This window comes from Sciurus carolinensis, chromosome 17 (assembly GCF_902686445.1).
Source record: "Sciurus carolinensis chromosome 17, mSciCar1.2, whole genome shotgun sequence".
Lineage (NCBI taxonomy): Eukaryota > Metazoa > Chordata > Mammalia > Rodentia > Sciuridae > Sciurus > Sciurus carolinensis.
The window spans coordinates 27856850-27877428 of NC_062229.1; the positions used below are offsets into that span (position 1 = coordinate 27856850).

The 20579-nt window shown below is 45.9% G+C and overlaps 1 protein-coding gene and 1 pseudogene across 11 annotated transcripts in view; one reads left to right on the forward strand and one right to left on the reverse strand.

The window, feature by feature from the left end:
* The window catches only part of Trak1 (trafficking kinesin protein 1), a 108829-nt gene that overhangs the window by 32799 nt on the left and 55451 nt on the right, over positions 1 to 20579 (reverse strand). For all 11 annotated transcript variants that reach the window (XM_047532636.1, XM_047532630.1, XM_047532633.1 and 8 more), the window contains 4 exons: positions 10748 to 10824; positions 4893 to 5009; positions 1233 to 1333; positions 291 to 399 (listed from right to left, as the gene is read on the reverse strand). In XM_047532636.1, coding sequence (XP_047388592.1) covers positions 291 to 399; positions 1233 to 1333; positions 4893 to 5009; positions 10748 to 10798 — 378 coding nt within the window. In that variant the 5' untranslated portion in view covers positions 10799 to 10824. The remainder of the gene's footprint in view (positions 1 to 290; positions 400 to 1232; positions 1334 to 4892; positions 5010 to 10747; positions 10825 to 20579) is intronic.
* Positions 3796 to 4675, forward strand: LOC124968892 (ATP synthase subunit d, mitochondrial-like; annotated as a pseudogene).

Below are 20579 nucleotides of genomic sequence, written 5' to 3' on the forward strand. Positions count from 1 at the left end.
GGTTTCACCCCGCTCTCCAGGTCATTTCCTCCATGCTGAGACCAGAGCTGAAGAACACTATGGAAAGATCCCACAGAGAAGGAGGAGGGGTCTGCGCCTCCTCTCAGTTCACATGCTGCAGGATTCCAAGCAGCTGGGGAGGCAGGGTGAGACCTGTCTGCTGAGCACACTCAGCAAGTCACAGACAGTGTACTCTGAGGGCGGCACTGTAATTGTGGCTATTCTTGCCAGATAAGACAAACAGGGCCACCACCCTTCCAGTGGGGACAAGGGCAGGGAATGCACTTCACCTCAGATCGAAGTACAACGTTCTCCTCTTCCAGGTCCTTCAGCTTCTTCTGAAGAGAATCCAAATGAAAGTAATTCTGGACTGAGGAGGACGACTCATTCCTCTTCAGCCTGGGAAAAGAAAGCACGCTCACCATCTGGGGAGAGCTATGTCTCCTCCACCACCTGGCCATCCCACCTGGAGACCCAGAAGGGCTGCCTCAAGAAAGTTTGTGAGGCTTGCAACCAGACTGCTCCCTAATGCCCGGGAAAACAGCACCCCTGTGTCCAAAATTTGCAGAATTACCTCAGAATTCAGAGAAATGGAATCTATATAAAGCCAACACAATTCTGGGATGGCTTGAGGTTTATTTAATACCTAGGATGCATTTCTATGTTCTAAGAACTGCTTTATGTTAGTACTTTGCATGTATTAACTCAATGCTAGAACTCTATGACTTAAGTGCTATTAATAGCTCCATTTTTACTAATGAGGAAACAGCACAACAAAATTAAGTAACATGGTCAGAGTGTGCAGCATAAGCCACAGAGCTGAGACTGAACCCAGGCCACCAGGCTCTAGAGTTCCACAAGGGGCTCTGCTGACTCTCAGAACAGCCCTCACATCTTCTGTTCCAGGGACCTGCCATGGCCCTCTGGCTTCAGAACCCCATGATCCTTCAACAGCAAAGCCTACCCTGTACATTTGCTACCTATTAAGATGCCAGGGCAAACCAACTGACCTGAAAAATAAGCAATACGATCCAGTAAGAGGAAAACTAAAAACCTGCCTTTCTATGTCCCACAAAAACAGTATAATCAATCCATTTGAGGCACTTAGAGATGTTTATTTGGAGAAGGTTGACCTGCGCTGCTGGGGGAGGTGACCCTGCTTAGGTGACTCCAGTGACATCGGCAGTGGCCTGTGCTCTGGTCTCCAGAAACACAGCCCATGGGTGACTTACGGGGTTGAGCAGACAGACTCCGGCTCGCTCTCCTCCGCAGCACTGGTGTAGAACTGGAGCAGCTCGTCCTTCATGGACAGCTCATGGCGGAGCTGAGAAACCTGCACGGACGAGAGCCAGGCCCGCCTGCTTTCTAAAAGGTGACAATGTCCTCCTTGGACTCAAACACTCACCTCTTAAAGACAAATTCCCCATTGAAAGTGAAGGCACTAACGGGTTATGTGCTACTCAACAATAGAGTTTCCAAGAGTTGAGTTTGATCCCATTTAAGAAAAACAGAATCCATTAACTTAAGGCAGAAACCTCTGCTCTAACAGGAAAGGGACGTGAAGGCTCTAGAATGATGGTCAGGGACATGAGACTACTTATGGGCTTTGGAAGAAGCTTGATGATCAGCTGCACATACTACCAAATGAAAGAAGAGGCCATTCGCTTCTGCCAGAACCAAACCCAACTCAGAATAGGAGTGTGGAGGTGACAGCCCGGGTGGGCTGCCAGAAGCAGCTAGTCGACCCTACCTGGAAGCCCACACAGCCCCACCTGGTGACTGATACACCTTCATGGGGCTCCCAGTCACACTTGGTCAGACCTTGTTCTGTGCGCAACAATCACCAAACAGAAATTTCAGCTATAGGAGGAAAAGAACAACTATCAGGAACTGACCATACTGACTCACTGCTATGGTGGTTTTGAAAATCATGATGATTTATTTAGGTTTTAAAATAAACCAACTTCTGCTATAAAACTCTTCCTTTGCCTTCCCAATATTGCCTTCCCAATATTTACTAAATATGGAACCGATACTAAAAAGAGTAGTGTAACCCTGTTCTCTTTCTTGTTTAGAATTTGATTTGAGGTCTATGGTTTAGTACAACTTTCCTACCCAACAGAGGGAGTGAACTGTATCTTCCAAGGAGAAGCCAATTTATTACATACACCTAGACCAATCATTCAATGATGTGCTACATGGGAACATGCTGTAATTTGTAAATTCAAAGATTTTCCAAGGTGGAGGGGACAAAAGGTTTCCAATCCTAGAGAGTAGGATATTCTTTGTGTATAGTGAGAAGTCACAGGCAAGAATGGTAATGTGATTTACTGGTTCCTGAGTGGCATGTCCCTCTGCCCAGAAGGGGTGAGGCGGCTACTAGGCAAAAGGATCACAAGTTCAATCCCAGCCTGGTCAACTGAATGAAACAAAATAAAAAAATAAAAAGGGATAGGGATATATAGCTCAGTGGTAAAGCACCCCTGGATTCAACCCCTAGTACCACAAAAAAGACAATCTAAAACCTATAGAAGCATAGAAGCAGCCTAAGTGTTCATCAAAGGATAAATGGATAAAAAAAAAAAAATGAGGTATATTTACACAGTGGAGTCTCATTCAGTTATGAAGAGGAATGAAATTATGTCATTTGCAGGAAAATGGATGGAACTAAAGAACATGTTAAATGAAATAAGCCAAACTCAGAAGGTCAAGGCTGCATGTTTTCTTTCATATGTGGAAGCTTGAGAGGAAAAAAGAAAAGAAAGTGGAGAGCAATCTCATGCAGATATCTAAGAGAGATCAGTAGAGTAGAGGGTAAGGGACCAGGGGGAGGAAGAAGGGGAGGGAAAAGGGAAATACTAGAAATTGATATTGTCCAAATTATATTGTTATATTGTGTACATGTAAGAATATGTAACAAAAAAATCTCACCATTATGTACAACTATAATGCACCAATAAAAAAATGGAAGATTATAATAAGAAGGGCTGAGAAGGGGCCCAGGTTAACCCCCATGCTTTCTTCATGGTCACCTGAGAGAAGGGACTTCAGGTCATGATGCTGGTGGCAGGGAGGACAGGGGTCAACTTTATTTCTCCTCGAACACAACAGTATTCTACTTCACTATCTTTAAAGACAGCCTGAGATTAAATCTTTTCTTATAGCATGATAACTCTACTTCATCTAATTAAAATCATCATTAAACCCAGACAGTGACAGGTTGAAAATGGCTTCAGGGAGAAAAAAAAATCTGATTACATCTTAGGGACATGAGTAAGGACATCCACTCCCAAGAAGGAAGTTCCTGACAGAAAATAAGAGAGATGAAACCAGAAGGAAGAGAGTCTTCATGGTCAAAATTCACTGTGGAAATGGGTTGACAGGAAAGCAGTCACCCCATTGGGCCTGGCTCTCAGCTTCCCCTCCCATCCCAGCAGCTCTGGCTGACCCCATGGCCCGCCTCCTCCCGGCCACAGCACATTGCTTCAGAAAACAGGCATCGTTCTCCTCATCCTCTTAGGATAAGTCTGCGTTTCATGACCTTCCTGTTGCCAGTGACAGTCATCGCCAACATGGGCATCATGAAAATAACAGGGTTTCTTCCATGAAAACTACAAGCTACTTTTGTTTTGTTTTTGTTTTTGGTTTTGTTTTTCCGATACACATGGAAATTACATTACAAGGATGAATGCCAGTCACCACCTTCCCCTGCAGCAGGAGCTGGCCTCCCTGCAGGGTCCTTCTTCAGCTCAGCGACCCTCACTGTTGTGTTGGCCTGTGTGGCTTCTGCCAAGCATGGAGCAGCTCTGTGGTTGGAGTCTGGACTTTGAGAGGGTGAGGACTGTGGTGGTCACTGATGCCCAACCTGCCCACGTGACAGGGTGCTACGGGTCAGCTGATGACCGTGCCTACCCTGAGAGACTCGTCCATGAGGGGTGAGAAAAGGAAAGACGTGCCTGGAGTGGCCCAGGGGGCAGGAAGGGGAAGAGGCCCTAGCCCAAGCACCTGCCCGTGAGGAGCATGCCCCAGGACCCGGGAGACTGACCAGGAGAAGGCTGGGAGTCCATAGGCCCAGGGGGCCCGAGGACGGGGTACACCTTGTCTGAGTCCTGCTCCGGGTCCTCCTGGCAGCAGAGGTGGCAGAGGAAAGACTTGGGCTCCCGGCCTTGAGTCTGTCTGGTGTTCACTAAGATCCCAAGAAGGCTGGGTGCAAACTTGCTCTAGAAACCATTGACTGGGTAGCTTTTGGGGAGATTATTCCCCGAAACCAAAAGGCTATTGCTAACTCCCTGAAGCCTGGAATGAACCCTCCCCTCCAGGTTGGCTACTCTGCCTGAGCAACTGCCAGCCATCGACTGGGCTCACGACAAGGCCAGTGTTGCCAAGGCAGTCGTGGCAGATGACTTTGAAAAGAAGTTTAATGCCCTGAAGGTTCCTATGCCAGAGGATAAATATACTGGGCAGGTGGATGCAGAAGAAAAAAAGGAAGATGAAAAAAGTTGTGTCTCTCTCAAAGGCCAGGACTGAAGAATAGGAGAAACGGCTGGAGAAAATGAAGAACATAATTCCATTTGATCAGATGACCATTAGGGACTTCAGTGAAGTCTTCCCAGAAACCAAATTAGACAAGAAGGAGTATCCCTAATGGTATCACCAGTCCATTGAGAATTTATAGAAATTAAATGCAGGAAAAAGCTCTGCCCTTGCATTACAAGCTTTGGACATTAAAAATAATTGTTATTAAAAAAAAAAAAAAAAAAAAAAAGGAAAGAACTTCAGGACACCAGCTTCCAGCCTCCAGGAGGTCACTTGTGAACAGGAGCCCTGGTTTGGGTCCGGGAGCTCATGCAGGAGGGCTTCTTCAACCCATCTCCCTCCTCCTCGCTCCTCACCTCCTCCCTGATGTGTTCGACTTGCTCCTCCAGCAGCTCATTCCTCTCCGTTAGGGTCTTGTTCTTCTTCAACAATGACTGGCCGATGCGTGCAGCCAACTCCAAATCCCGCTCTTTCTACAAAAGGCCAGAGGGAGAACAGGGATTCAAAAAAACTCACATGTCCTGAAGGAGCCAATAGGGCTCGATGTCAAGTGAGGAAAACAAGGGCATCCAGAAATAACAAGAATTAATAATTCACCATCTGTGTCAGCATTTGATGCCTGTTAAAGAGGAGTAAACTCTACCCACGTGTGTGCGAGAGCTACCCAGACATCAAGCAACCAAAGGCAAGCCTGAAGATCTGATGAAAACAAATCTTTGCTCCCACAGGGGGAATAATGCTTCCCAAAACACTTCTTCACAATTGCTTTTGGTGTTCATGCAATCATTGATAAAGCTTCTCTCTACCTGCCACTGGGCTGCTGTACTGCCAGGCTCAGCATGTGGAAACCGCCAATAATTCTTTGTAAAATGAATGAAGAAGTTCTAAAATGCTCCCACAATGCAGTTGAAATCTGGCACAGGTAGGGTGGCCTCTTTACCATTTACCAGGTTGGAACATGCTGAGTTCCTTATTTTTGCCTCATATGAAATGAAAACGTTTAAAGTCACTCTGAGACACAACTACATCTGTTTTGTTTGCTGTTTCGTGTTTTGCTTAGGAGAAGCTACGTAGGCTTTATTAAAAACAAACAATGATCTTCCAGAATGCAGAGATGATGCACAGAATCGCCCTACTTCAGAGGCAATGTGTTCAGACACAGAATTTTCGGATCGTTCAGTCAGTAACCTCAATTAGACAGAGCCACACATGGTAGAAAATCCTGTTTGGCATATAAAGACACGGCTGTCTATGTGAGAAGAAAGATGCCCCAGATGGTGGACAGATGCCATTCCTGAGTTCACACTTATGATCCCCACAGCATCCACCCTTGCCACTATGATAACTCACTTGCCCTCTGCTAGGTGGTGGTGGGTGGGCGGGTTGGCGAGGTGAGGGGGGTTCTGGGAAACCACATCACAGTAGCAGTCCATGCTAATTACTCTGTTTGCCAGTATTTTGAAAGCATGGGAACATGTAGTTTGGGGTAGGGAAAAGAAAGTTGGAGAGGAGTCCTAGTTTCTGATCTAACACCCACTATTAAACCACCAACGTGGCCTGAGGCAAATGGTTTTGGTTTCACCAGCATCAGGTCCACTGTGGATTACTTTTTCCAAATCACATCTTATAACCCCTAGGTGGGTTGAGAAATCATTTGAGTCATCATTCAGTAACCAGCATTTTGTTTTGAATTAAAAGCAACAGCACAAAACTGAAAATATCAGTGAGCCTGCACATGATAAGGGCACTATTTCATGTTTAAACATGTGTTTATTGCATATTTACCTCTGTGAGTACTGGGGCACAACCTAAGACACAATCCTTTTCTCTTTTCTTTGGTCCTGGGGATGGAACCCAGGGCTTCGTGCATGCTAAGCACTCACTCTACCACTGAACCATGCCCTGGTCCCTAAGCTATGTTTCTTACAGCAGGCACTGGTCATCAGTTCAAGTGCTCAAGGTGAGCCATCCTAAGCTGAGTACAACAGTTTGAACATCCCAGGAGCCCAATCCCCCTGTCTGTTAAATGGTGGGTAGAGCTGGGGGCAGGCTAACTTAGAGAGCCTTGAAAAAAATCTAGCTTTATGACTGAGTTGTATAACCAAAGGAACAAGCAGCTTTTATTTCTAACGTCTTACATAGCCACCAGTTTACTCTGTGCGGCAATAGTGTGCTCCACTTTGCAAACCATGGGGGTTTCACTGAATCCTAAGCATGGCCCCTGGAGTCGCAGTACAGTTCAGGAAGACTCAATCAACGTAACTTGGCTCCCTCTTGCTGTCCCCACTGTGCCAGAATCCAGCTGGGTATCACAGCAAGGGAGCTGGAAACACGCTCTAACCATTCCTACAACTGATGCTTCACCACTGTTCCCTTACCACCTAGAGACTCGGCACATGTGAAAAGGGCCCATCCATGCAGCCAAGGGGACACCATGGCTCTGCCCAATGCTCATCTCTGTGCATCTGTCCCTGCTGGCCACAGCATCTACCAGGAAGGTTCCTCATTTCACATCCCTTTGTCAATTCTCAGACTCAACAGTTGTGTTTATTTGGTACCTAAGGAAAAGAATTCAAAGAACTGTATGAGGGAACCTGCACAGCATTCAAGTGTTCGGCACCTAGTCCAAGTAGTCTCAGACCTCTCACACTCGGCTAAAACTGCAGTACCAAGGACACTTCTCTGTGGAAGCAAGGTCTCCATAAATCTAACTCAAGTCTATTAAATTTCCCTGCTAGAACAAGCTCTTCGACTGAGTGCCCAATAGTGCTTAATTAACGTCCATCAGCTCACTCTCCGACTCCCTGTTCCACACTGCTTTCCAGGATGCCAAGTTCCAGCAAGCACAGACTCTTTGCACACACCTTAGCCACATTTTGTCTGCTCATTTCCCTGCAGACAAATCAAGTAAAATTACAATGCTGAAGGCGGGTTAGGCAAGGCACTGCCAGGGCACCTGAAGAAGCAGGGACAGCTTCCCAGGGCAGCGAGGGCCAGCACCTAAGACCAGGGGACAGGCAGAGTGGGGAAAAAAAAAAAAAAAAAAAAAAACAAGTGGAGTGGCCAGCTCAACAGGAAGGCCTTTGCCCTAGGATCACACCTCCAACCCCAGCCCTGGCGCCTCCTGCCTCTCCTGGAGGGCGGGTGGCTGCACACAGGAAAGCTTATCTCTATAGTCATTATAAAGAACATTCTCTGCTGGTTAAAATAAAGGAGGAAGTTATAGTACAAATATTTATGGGTGAAATGAAAAACACTTCCAAAGTTACTATGGCGTCTCTAGTCTCTTTGCTCTAGTTTTACTAAGACATCAGGCTGGTTGAGTTTCCTTGGAGGGAATTACAAGAATTAAAAAAAAAAAAAAAGCTCCCATTTCTTACTACCAACTAACATACGACAAATGTTTGCTTCTAAATTCAGGAAAGCAGCTAGGAAATGACCATTGGGTTAAACTACGATAAGAGGAATAGGAGACTACAAATAATTTAGGCTCCTGGAAAGAATAAGTTATTAAGAAAATCTAGTCCTCTTAACCGTGTGGGAAATGAGGCAAGGTGGTGCTCACTCTAACTGCCTCTCCCTCCCATTGGCTACGCTTTGCTGTGTTTTGCTTTTGAAGACTGCAGCCTGGACTCAGCCTTTGGTCTTGTAAAGAAACCCTGCGCTGACGCTGAAGGTGTGCCCACTAGAGAAGGAACGGCCTGCCTCCCACGCTTAGCAGCTGACTCATCCCATTCACCAATTTTAGGATAAAAGCATGACTAAGGGGACTGTGGAACCTCTCTCTCAGAACTGGGGAGGAGGCGAGCTCTGCCCAAAGGTATATTCCCGACAGCAGGGAACCAGGGCAAGCTGCAGCATCCTCTTCCCCTTAAACCAGGAGCACACCATCCACACTCAAGGGCTATGCTTCAGCATCCTGTCAAGTTCCCAGCACCAGCCTGCATGTGGCTGGTATGCAAACCAACACAAACGAGCGAGAAAAGAGCCAAAGGCCAGTGAAAAGCACAGCACCGCGCAACTGTCACATGACTAGTGCAGCTAGACTTTAACCCGGCTGCTTCCAGAGAAAGGCAGTCAATTCAGCTGGGATTCTTATCAGGGCAAGAACAAAATGGTGTTGCTATATATAAAACACAGAGATAAAAACATGATAACCCTTTAAAAATAAAACAAGGCACAACAAAAAGCCATGTGAAAAACTGCCCTACCAATATTCTTTCCAGCAACTCAATTTAAAAAAAAAAATGAGACTATATACTCTTCATACAGCAAACTTTCGTCAGGAAATAAACTGGGGGGAAGTAGATTATTGATACCTAGTATCCACATAAAAATAACTTATGTTCTTGGCTCCTTTGAAATGGTCCTTGTGCTCCCTCTACTTCCTTGTGGCCAAGGAGCTGCTTTCCTCCTCCATTTCTTTCCACCATGATGTTCTGCCTCACTGGGGACCAGAGCAACAGAGTCAGCCATGTATGGACTGACACGTCTGATACCAGGAGCCCCCACTAAACTTTTCCTCCTTCTCCTCCCCCTCAAGAAAAAGAAAGAAAGAAAGAAAAAAGAAAAAAAAAGTGGTCCTTGAATGTCCTAGCAGAGAGCAGGGCCATGCCCTGTGGAGCTTTTACCTACACAGCATTGCCAACTCAGACGAGCCACATCAAGGACCGTGGCAATGCACATCTAGGGGTGGTAGTGCACACCCAGGGGCTGCAGTGCCCAGGTCACATTTCCCAAGTGAAAATGTCCCAATGGCAACTGTATTAACAAAGGCTACATGGGACAGCAAACACAACTCTCAAGAGCAACAGTCCCATGCACGGGGGGCGAAGGGCCAGGACTGGGAATCTGCCAAGTAATCTTGGTACCTGTCCCATCAGATTCAGGTTCCTTCCATGTAAAATGGGGGAAACAGCAGTATTGACTTCTGAGAGCTACTACAGAATTAATGAGATGGCTTGTAGACAACACTCAGCTCTCAGTTCGGGTTTATCCCAAATAGTAAGCATGATAAGAGACAGATATCTTATCAAAGATCTATTACATCTAAGGTTTAAAAGTCAGTGGGGTCAACCATGCAAGCCTGCCACATGCCCAATGCTCACCATCAAGATGGCTGCCACTGGATGCCACCAAACGGCAGAAGGTCAGGGCCCCACAATGCTTTCCCCAATGCCCAGTTACATAGAAGCAAACTCTGACATCATTTATATAGAGCTGAGAAGTTTGCAACTTCCCCTTCAGGAGAATGAGACAGGAGTATGTTGCAGGGCGTATGGGGAGGCTGGTTGTGCAGAAGGGAGAAACACAGGAAGACAGAGACATGTGAACAGAGGGCCCCTGCAAAAGCCTTGGGTCCCACCACTGCTGCCCAGGTCCCACCCAGGTTTCAACCTTGTCTTCCCAGTGCCTCAAAATGGTAACAATGATTTCTGTTTCCAATGCTTTTCTACTTTCTTCCCAGGGAAGGTGCGAATGAACACTAAGAGGCCCGAAGTCATTCTAGAGTCTAGAGCAGGAACACAGGGCTAAAAGCTAGCACCTGTCCACTGAAGGCTGGATTTAGAGGTGGTGGGGTAGTTTGGGCACTCAGCAAATACTAGCTAAGACCCTACCAGCTCCAGCCCAGGTGAGGCCTAAGGACACACATCACACTCCTATTTCTGAGGCCTTCAGATCTCAATTCTCACCTGCCAATGGGACACTCAGAAGAAACTGAGAACCAGTCCTCACTTAGTTGCCTGATCCTAAGCAAGTTTCCTAGATTATTCTTGCCACACTTATTTTACTTCTTCCCATGGTGACACTGTAATATCACACTAGCCTGATATAAAAAAAAAAAAAAACCTTAAAATACATTGGGAAGACAGGGTAATGATGTATTTTTCTGACATTTGTGGATAGATTTAAAATATATTTTAGCAGTGCTCAAATCTTAAACTGGGTATTCTAGCAAGTATTTGAATGCTAACATATTTTATGTCAATGATATGTTCCTTTAAAAACCTAAAATACCTGCTAAAAACTGCAGCTACCAAGGTCACTTACATAAGTGCTAATTCAAAAAGTAAAGCCATTAAATTATACCCCAAGGAGACCCAATCTCTGAGACTCCTCACTGACACAGACAGTAAGCTTTGCACTAATCAATATAAATTATAACTGATCAATTATAAGCAACCCTTTTTGCCTTCCCCTGAATACTTACCTCCTCAAGAAGTCGAGTAACAGCATCTATGTCATTGTATGTCTTAGTCATCTGGCCAACTCTTTCAGCACATAAAACTGTAAGAAACAGAAGTCACAGTGAGACTGTGGTACCACAACCCCACCCAACAAATGGTACATCTAAAACGGTGGCCCTAAAGTTGTCTCTGCCTATTAGGCACAAAGGGTCATAGGTTTTGCTGGGTTCAACCCACACTGTACTCAGCACCCCGGGGGTTCCATGTCCCAGGTCCAGTGGGGAGGCTCAGGTTTGTGTGAGGGAGAGTGCCATTGAGTCCCTGTGAAGCCCTGATACTGCATGTGTGCTCCTCCTTCAAGGTGAGGTTTGGTGGTCTGGCCTCATACAAACTCGGCAAACTGAAGAGAATATGGAGGGGGTGAGCAGCACAGCCCCCATGAGTGAATTTCCAGATAGACCCACAGGATCCAGAATCTACTGACTGCACAGATTCACATGGAGAGAGCAGGAGCTTTCAGGAAGCAGCTATTAGTTTAATTACTGAACACAATCTTAACTGGTAATTTCATAATGGTACAGGCCCCTCCGTCCCAAATGACCTCAATTCTAAGGCTATGCAACCAGCATTCATACCAGGAAACTAGGGTGATACACACATAAGATGATAGATCGATAGATAGATAAATAGATAGATAGATAAATTTTTTTTTTAAATCTGCACCAAAAACACTACTACTATTGCTGCTACTGCTACACACACACACACACACACACACACACACACACACACACACACACACAGTGTGGTTTCATTATACAAACACTTTACTGTGGCCCTAGAGGCTGCTCAAAGCTGCTTTAGGACCATGCGTCTTTGTTCTCCTTTTATTGAAGGAAAGAGTTGTGAAAGGAAAGAAGGCCTTAGTCTGCCAAAAATTCTCAGGGTTGTTTTATTTTAAATCAATGGCAAGGAATTGATTTGTAGTTCAACAAACAGAGAAGGTAGCACAGGTTTTCCTCTGCAGGGGAAAGAGTGAATGTAAATGGATTCAGGGCCAAAGTGCCAATTTTTTGAACCCTGTCACTTTGGTGCTTAATAAAACTTCTTAGTAATGCTTTGTAACTAAGACACTGGAGAATAATTCTGTTAAGAGTGAATACTTTCATAGTGGTCCACATTCGGTAACAGCTCAAGAAAGGCATTTGGGAATTGAAGTGTATTAGTAACTCATATTCAGTGGCCTTACTAATGGCAAACTGCAACTGGAATTCAATAGGTCTGTAAATATTTTATTAAATGCAAGCAGAGATCATCCTAGAGAATGAGCTCAGAGAAATCTGAGCTGTTGGAATGATTTTCTAGCTTAAGGAGGAGGCTTGAAATCTGGTCCTGAATCTGAAACCTGCAAGACTGAGCCCCCAGAGCCAGGAGCCTGGCCCTCTGCCTCCTGCCCTCCATTCAGCACTTCCATGGCAGGATCCCCCCTGACTGCTGCAGGGAAGCTCACTGCCTGAACCACCTCCCTTCCCCTTGCCTCAGACAAAGTAGCCAGGTAAGGAATGGCAAAGGACATTTATAAGAGTGGGTTAAAACCAGACTCTAATTCGATGCAGATGAAGTCCAGTTCAAATTGCCCTAGACAGTCCATCAGCTCCAGGGCGCAAGAAATCCTTTTGTGAAGATTCCTACACCACCAGCAGGAATTAGTTTTCCTCCTGCTTAGCTGCCATGTCCTTCTAGAACAAGATTCAGCTGCTATTTCTCTAGCAATCCATTAACCAGAGATTACACTTAAAATTTTAAAGCTAAGTTTGTGAACCAAGATCACTGTAGTTATTCATAGTCACATGTAACCACGTGTAGTTATAAGAAATACCACAAGGGATCCTGCATTCCCCTGAGTCAGTTTCCCTCAATGGTAACATTCTGCAAAATTATCACATGATACTACAAAGGGAATACTAACATTGATACAATCATGACTCTTACTCAGAATTTCCCCAGTTTTACTTATACTGTGTGTGTGTGTGTGTGTGTGCGCGCGCGCGCGCGCAAATGCACCTATGTCTGACCAGATGTACGTGAAACTCTGTACATTCTCCAGCCTGTGCAGTTTTACATACCCACCACCACAAGAATCCCTTGTGTTGCCCTTTCATAAAGATAATTTCAAAAAGCTTTAAAATACCTTAGCAATTTAACCCAACAAAATGAACAGGTACACCAATGGTCTTTCTAGCATCACTTTATCAGATACCCACTGTCACAACACATGTAGTGAAAGGAGGCTGGGGTGCCCCTTCACACCCCAGATGGCGCAGCTACAGCTGAGGGGGGACAGGGCACAGGGGCCCCCATAAGTGCCAAGACCTTTGACTGAATCTAAAGTCAGAGGTATACATGAAAACCTGCCTATTGAAAGCCAAGGAAGTACAACTGGATTATTATTCCAGTTATGGTTTTAAAAATACATATTATACCAATGGGGGGGAGAGATGTATAAATTTATAGTACTCAGGAAAAAATTAAGGATGGTCACAAAAAATTTAACATTTGGATAGGATCACAAATTTTAGTGGTTTTTTTTTTTTTGTGTGTGTGTGTGTGTGCTTAAATATATATATATATATATAATAACCATGGCAGGGGGAATTATCCAAAATACTTTTCAGGAATATATACAGTCAACCACAGTATAAGGTCCTAGGATAGTCTGTGAGCTTAATTTTAAGAGAAATTTATACCAGCATCAACAGAACATTTTTAAAAAATTTGACAGATAATAAATGTACACTTTCATGGGGTGCGGTGTGATGTTTGGTACCTACCTTCCTACAGGGTGTGTGGGTCAACTCAAAGTGCTCAGGTTATCCATCACCCGAGCAGACTCCACTGAGCACACGTCTGTGGCCAGGGATATTCACAACCCTCTGTGGGGAGTCTCTCATAATCCTCAGAACAATACCAGGTAGGGCGGGCACTTGTGCTAACACATTTTACAAGTGAGAAACTGTGGCCCAGAGAGAGTAAATAACTTGCCCAATGCCACACAGCTAGCAAATAGCAAATGTACAAGAACAGCAACCCAGCAGGGGCGGCTAACACCTACGGTGCCCCAATGCCGTGACTAGGGATGTGATATTCCTTCTCATTGAACCTTCACAGCAACCCTGCAGGGCAGGCGCTGTTACAGCAGTGAGTCTGCAGATGAGAAAGCCTAGGCTCTGAGATGTCAAGAACCCAGACTTAAGCACCCAACTCGGGTCACAGAGAATAAGGCTGCACTGCAGGGACTGATCTTAGGCCAGTCTGGTTCCTGGACTAAAACAGAAAGCCATGAAGGACACAAGAGCAAGGCCAGGGCTGGAACCAGTCAGCAGTGCTCGGGATGTTATGTGAACAGAGCAAGAAGCACTTATGGTACTGGAGGGAGGACGAGTCTGACTTTGAGGCATAAGGTTTTCACAGGAGACAAGGCCACGAGGCCTGGGCAGGCCTCTTAATAGCTGGGTCTTGGGTTTCCTCTTCCAAGAAGTGAGGGGGTAGGGCCGAGACCAATGAGGCTGGGAAAATAATAAACCACACCATTAGAGCGTAAGATAAGTACAGGCTGTGCTTTTCAAGTACTGACTTTCTAGACACTCTATCTACAATAAACTGTGGCCAAGCTTCTCTCTCTGAAGGAATAGTGTTTCAAATGGAAGCTCCATTTCTGACCCAGGGAGTGCTACCAAAAAAACTCACTTCCACCAAAAAAAAAAAAAAAAAAAAAAAAGTAAAGGAACAGCTACAAACCTCTATAACTTAATACACAAACATTATGGTCCAAATCCTAGAATAAGAAGTTAAACGTATCCTGCCTAGATCATCAAGTAGATACACAATATACTTATGGAGCCTCCAGCACTAGTGAACTAACACTAAACAGCATCCGTTATCATTACCAGGCTCTGTGCCCAAAGAGACAGGTCACCCGCCCTCCTGGAGTACAAGGGAAACAGAGCAGCCAAGGAGAGGTGGCTGAGGGTTCAAGGTCTGGCAAGTCCCTTTACAGAGCTTGAACTTTTGTCATGGGATAACGGAAAGCCACTGCAGGGTTTTTCAAAGGGAAAGTGTCAATGTGAGGTTTGTATTTTGGAAAATATTTTGGTTTGAGTGTGAAGCCATGGGGGAGGGGATGCAAGGCAACTTGGAGTGACTAGTGTCCAGGCTGCTGGACTAGTCCAGGCAAGTCCTGTCTGGCAGCGGAATAGAGAAGCAGATTCTTTCCCTGGGATATTTGTGAGATCAGATAAAGCAAGAAGTAAATGACAAAGTACAGGATCTGCACCTCTCGCTAGATGAGGGGGACAGGAAGTCTGTCTGTTGTCCCCTTTCGCGATGGGCACGTGACAAGTCAGAAGCAAGATGGGGCTGCCCAGTGAAATCAAGGGCATCGAGACAGTCATATCACTGTGGGAAGATGTGCCAGACATAGGGCTCACCACAACCCACAGTGGCAGGGCCCCTCCCCTCCTCCTGCCAGCATCACGACTGGGTGCCGGAGGGGCTCCTTTCCGGTTGGCAGAATCCACTTTGAAATGAGGCAAGAACCAAGTGCTCATTCTTGGGAAGGCAGACAGAGGGAGGGAGACGTGTGATTGGGCTATCATGGTTAACTGGTTGGGATGGGCACAGTTCTGAAGGGCATTTTAGTCCAAAAATCAGTAGTTCAACTTGGATACAAATTAAACCATGCCCCAAACGAATTTGAGAATAAATGCTGGTGCCCATTTTCTAGCTTCCACTCACTGGCATGAGACGATAGCCAAAAAAATTCTTAAATACCTATGTGTGCAGGCCCCTGAGTAGAAACAAGTCCCTGCTCAAGGCCAAGGAGCCCTGGCCGGTAAGAAGCTCAGGAGTGACTGGGAGTGAGGGCCCGGGTGCAAACCCCACAAGAGAAGGAGACAGCAGTGATGTGGGGGATACTGGGGTGCAGGGCAGGAGCCGTGGAAGGGCTGTCTGCAGTAGCCAGAGCTGAGACCCAAGCAGGGGACTTCACAGCTCCATCCCAGCAACCTGCTCTCCTAAGAAACCTCAGCTCCATGTCACGTGTCACATTAACAGGCCTGATAAGCTCCCTTGACGCTTCAACCCTAGCTGTGGTCTTTAAGAAATCAGAGTTAGAAGACCTCACTCCTCGTTCTTTTTGGTGGAATGAGCAAATAGCATTCATCACCTCCTTTTTAAATTTTTTTATTTGTTCTAATTAGTTACACTCTCATCATCTCTTAAGTTAATTCAGATAACGTTTCTCCTCTTGATGTCAGTGTGATGCATTTATATATTTTTAAGTGAATAAGTACATAATTTACACATCCAATCCATTCATAAATATATATGTGTGTGTGTTTGAGTATAAAAATAAAAACATCTCTGACTCTGACTGTCTCCTTTTAACTCAAAGACCTGGCAGCCATACCCACAAATATTCCTGACAGCCCATATGTTTACATTTGGGGTTCTTTGTGTTCTGCTTGGCTTATAGGTCATTTCTTTAATTAAAAGAGGATTTTCCATTTGTTTTTTAGAATCCAAGTTCTATCCAATTTTCCCTTCTATCATCTGTACCTTAGAATTTGTTTCACTTTATTATATTTTAATTTTTATTATAAAAACTACATACGTATTGAATAAACTTTCAAAATAGACATATGCCCCTAGGATTTCTGATATGCCCAGTCCAGGCAGAGCCAGTAATTAGGTGTCAGAAAAATGAGCGGCCCATAAGTCAGTGGATGAGCCCTCTCTCACTCTGACCAGCAGCAGTTTTCAAAATGAAAGAGCATCATTACATGTGGCCTTGAACCCTCCAGGAAGGAAACTTAATACTTATTGTCTGTCCTTATTGTCACAGGTGGAGGGTGGAGGTGCAGAACCTGACAGCCACAGCTAAAAAGCTTCCCGTAAAATCCTAACTGAGTCACCACTCATGTCAAGTTTCCAGGCATTACAAAATAGATGTCCTTTAAAGTCTTCTCTACGTGCTTTTACATTTAACTAGTTCCCCTTCTGCTTTCAAGTTTTCCCCAGCTCTGCCACTTCCTGCAAGCAGCAGCTTCAACACAGAGGACATACAGAGGCCATCCCTACCTGACCCATCCACCCTTCCCACCTCACCAACCCTCACGCCCATTCTTTTCCATAGCTCAGCCAGGTCTGGTGATGCCACCCTCAGGTGTCTGGCCTGGCACTAGTATGACTGCTACTTCCTTCTGTAGGGACAGTCTTTCTCCCACTTCTCCATCAGGGAATTTCCTGTTCTTCCCATGACCCAGCAAGAAGAAAGGACCTTTCCCAGTCTCCAAGTCTCAGTTACTCTAGCTGTTTTGTACCTGTTTTTTTGTTTTGTTTTGTTTTGTTTTTGTTTGTTTTAACTGGGGATTGAAACCAAGAATGTCCTACCACTGAGCTAATCTCCAACCCTTTTGTGCTAAATTTTATCTTTAGACATGCTGTTGCTGAGTATATCAGGCTGGACTTGATCTTGAGATCCTCTTGCCTCAGCCTCTCAAGTAGCTGACTGAACTGCCCAGTTTAAATGAGTGAGTTTTACAGTGTGTCAATTATACCTCAATATTTTAAGTAACCAAATAACATGCAAACAAGCATATCTAAACCACACCGTATTCCAACCACTTCCCTGTGACAACATAAAAACATTCTTTTATTATCTCAGCCCTTGACTAAGTCTTACTTGGGCCACAATAGTGCTGTTGGACAAACTGTTTAGAATAACAAATCCTCCATTAAGGAATCAGCACAGATATTCATTTTGAACCAGACACACAGTTCATAATAAAAAAAAAGGGGGGGGTGACAGAGGGGGAGTGGGATCTATTTTACTTGCAAAAAATAGCTCATTCCTAACCATCCCTCCAGAGACAGGTGAAAATACCTTGGAATACATCTTGTCACCCCAAGATGAACATGTGTGCTATTGAGTCCTTCCCCTGCCCCAAGGCTTCCTGCAAAAAAAGAACCCAACTGGAAAGGGACAATCAAGCTCAGGTCCAATGTGACATAAAAAGATGAAGAAAAGAGGAAGTTGCTAAGAAGGATGCATCACAGGATGCCTCCCTAAGCATCTGTGGTATTAGCAGCCAGTAGAGTGCTGCCACCCGTCCCCACCCCAGGTGGCTCTGCCTGTTGGCTTCCAGGCAAAGGCACCAAAAGTCTCTGGGGCAATGGTGCTGACAGAGGCTGATCCAGAGCAGACTCGTCCAAACAGCAGTCTATATGGCCATCACCCACACATGTGTAGTGCCCCACCCCTGCATCAGGAGGCAAGAGCAAAGCACCACTTGCCAAAAGCAGAGAGCAACATGGTACAACTCTGGCTCCGTCTTACTGCTTGTGGGTGCCGTTATTAACTGAAGTTGTAGTGTGGCAATTTCACTGGTTCACTTTCCTCAGTATCTGATATCTGAAAGCAGGGTACCAAAGTAAGCTATCTAAAAGGCAGAGAGGAATAAATGAAACGACTAGTACCGAACGTCTGCATCATGCCACTGCTGCCCTGGGTATCTTATAAGTACTACTTAAGACCAGACCAACTCCACAACTCAAGTATGATTCCTATTAAAACAGAGAGACCAAGTGGCTAGTCCAAGGACAGATGGGACATAACTGTATACTTCTAGGTTTGCTAGATTCTATAATCATCGACCCTGGCCCAGACTGAAACACCCAGTGTTGACCTATGGTAGCCATTTATCATGGAGATATTAAACGAGGTGACAGTCAAATGGCTCACCCTGAGCACAAGCCATGTGCCTGCACTTGGCTCAGTACGGTATGCCTATCATCTCCTTTATAGTTTACAGTGTCCTGTGAGGAAAGCACTGCTATTATCCCATTTTAGACACCTGCCCATGGTCTCAGAGCTATTATGGGAGGGTCTGATCAATTTGACCCCCAAGCTGCAGCTCTTAATCGTTATCTGTTGAGTAAATAATGAATTCTACCCTGAAGGAATTCTTGACCTAGTTGAGAAGGTAAGACACCCACATACACTAGCATAGGACAGAAAAGCCAGCAGCAGGAAGTGCCAGGTGAGAGGTGCTGCTGGGAAGTTCAGGAGGACAGAAGACAGACCCAGTGGTGGGCAGATCAGCAAAGGGACCCTAAAATGCAGAGATCATGAGTAAGCTCTGCCCAGAGCTAGCACTGAGGTAATGCTTGTCCCCGGCTCCAGGAGGGGAACTGACAGCACCAGAGGACTGTGTGGGTAGCCATGGACATGGAGAACCAAGCCCTGAGCAGAGACCGGGACAATGAAAACCATGTGCAGAGACCTTCATATCGTGCTGCAGTTGGTACTGAGAAACTGGGTCAGTTCCTTCATTATCCATGACCCTCCAGGAAGCCTTGCCCAGCACCCTCCAGTGTCACACGTCATTAACAAGCCACCAGGCCCCAGGCTCCTTCTCTGGTCTGGCCGTTCCACTCCACAGTCTGCAGGGGCCTGAAGTATGACAACCACCTGCAGGGCTAGCACACCAATCATTCTCCACAGGGCCCAGTCCTCCTGCTACAGCCCAGGAACACTCCCTTGAGCTGGATGAAGGTGCTTTATTTGTGCTGCTTCCCAAGGCTCACCTTGGAACCAAATGGAGAACTTAGCCAGCAGGTGCTGCCACCAGGACGCTGGCCCAGGGCACTCCAACAGGCTCTGGGTTCCCGGCACCAGTGGGCATTTTTTTATCTCTGTCCAGATTACCACTTCTGGTTAGTGGTCAGCATTGGAAAACTGCCCTTCATGCAGAACACCATTGCTTGCCCACTCCCTTGCTGCTGGCAGCCACCCTACAGAGAGGAGGACACACTCCCTCCTCCATGCAGGAGTCTCAGGGAACCTCAACCACAGGAGCACCGGGTAAATTCTTTTGACCATTCCCCGTGCTCTTTTCAAGAGCACCTGTCCTCTCCTGAGTGATCCTGGAGGCCATCTGCCAAAAATTTAGCAAGTCATCTAGCAAAGGGGCAACAGTCTTGGATGTGCCCAGGTGAGAAGAAATGAGGACACCAGACTCCTTCTGACATCTCCTGAGAAAGCAACGGGGATCTGCCAAGCAATAAAGCACCAGCTTCACTCTGCACCTGTCCTCCTCATTCCAGGGTGGCCCATCACTTCACATACACAGGTCAGCCCTGCTGATCGCACCACGGCCTCCTCCAAGCATGCCCCAGGGCACTTGAGATCAATTTTGGTTTTGGCATGGTGCAACCAATGACCAGAAGATGGCAGAGCCGGAATATGTCCTCTCCTGAGACAGAGCACAGCCTCACTGCCTGGCAGGTCAGGATTAAAGGAGATGATAACAGGAAAGGACCTAAGAGGGTCTAGAACTCTAAGAGCCTGGGTGTATGGAAGGAGGGACCCCCAAGGAAGGGCAAGGGCCCTGCTCTGTGTCTACCGCTGAGGGACCCCGAACAAGGTCAACCTAGCTGAGCCTCAGGTGTTTTGATTGCCAAATGGGAATAATGTTTACCTCAACATCGGTCTGTAAGATTAAATGGGTTATGTCAGCAAGTGCCTTGCACCCCACAAGGTGACTGGGAGAGAAATGCATTCTCCTGTGCTGTACTCACAACTATCAGAGCAACTCAAGTACTAATTTTGTCCTTCAGTCTTCAAACAAAAGCACTTGGTTTAGATGAGTGGCCACATCCCTGTGCGTGCTTTTGCTACTCACTCCTCTTACACATGAGGGATTGGCTTCCTATGAACTCAAGACAAGGGTGGTGTAACTGTGACAGAAAACAGGGTCCTTCCCAGCTTGCTCTGGGATACACAACAGGCTTCCA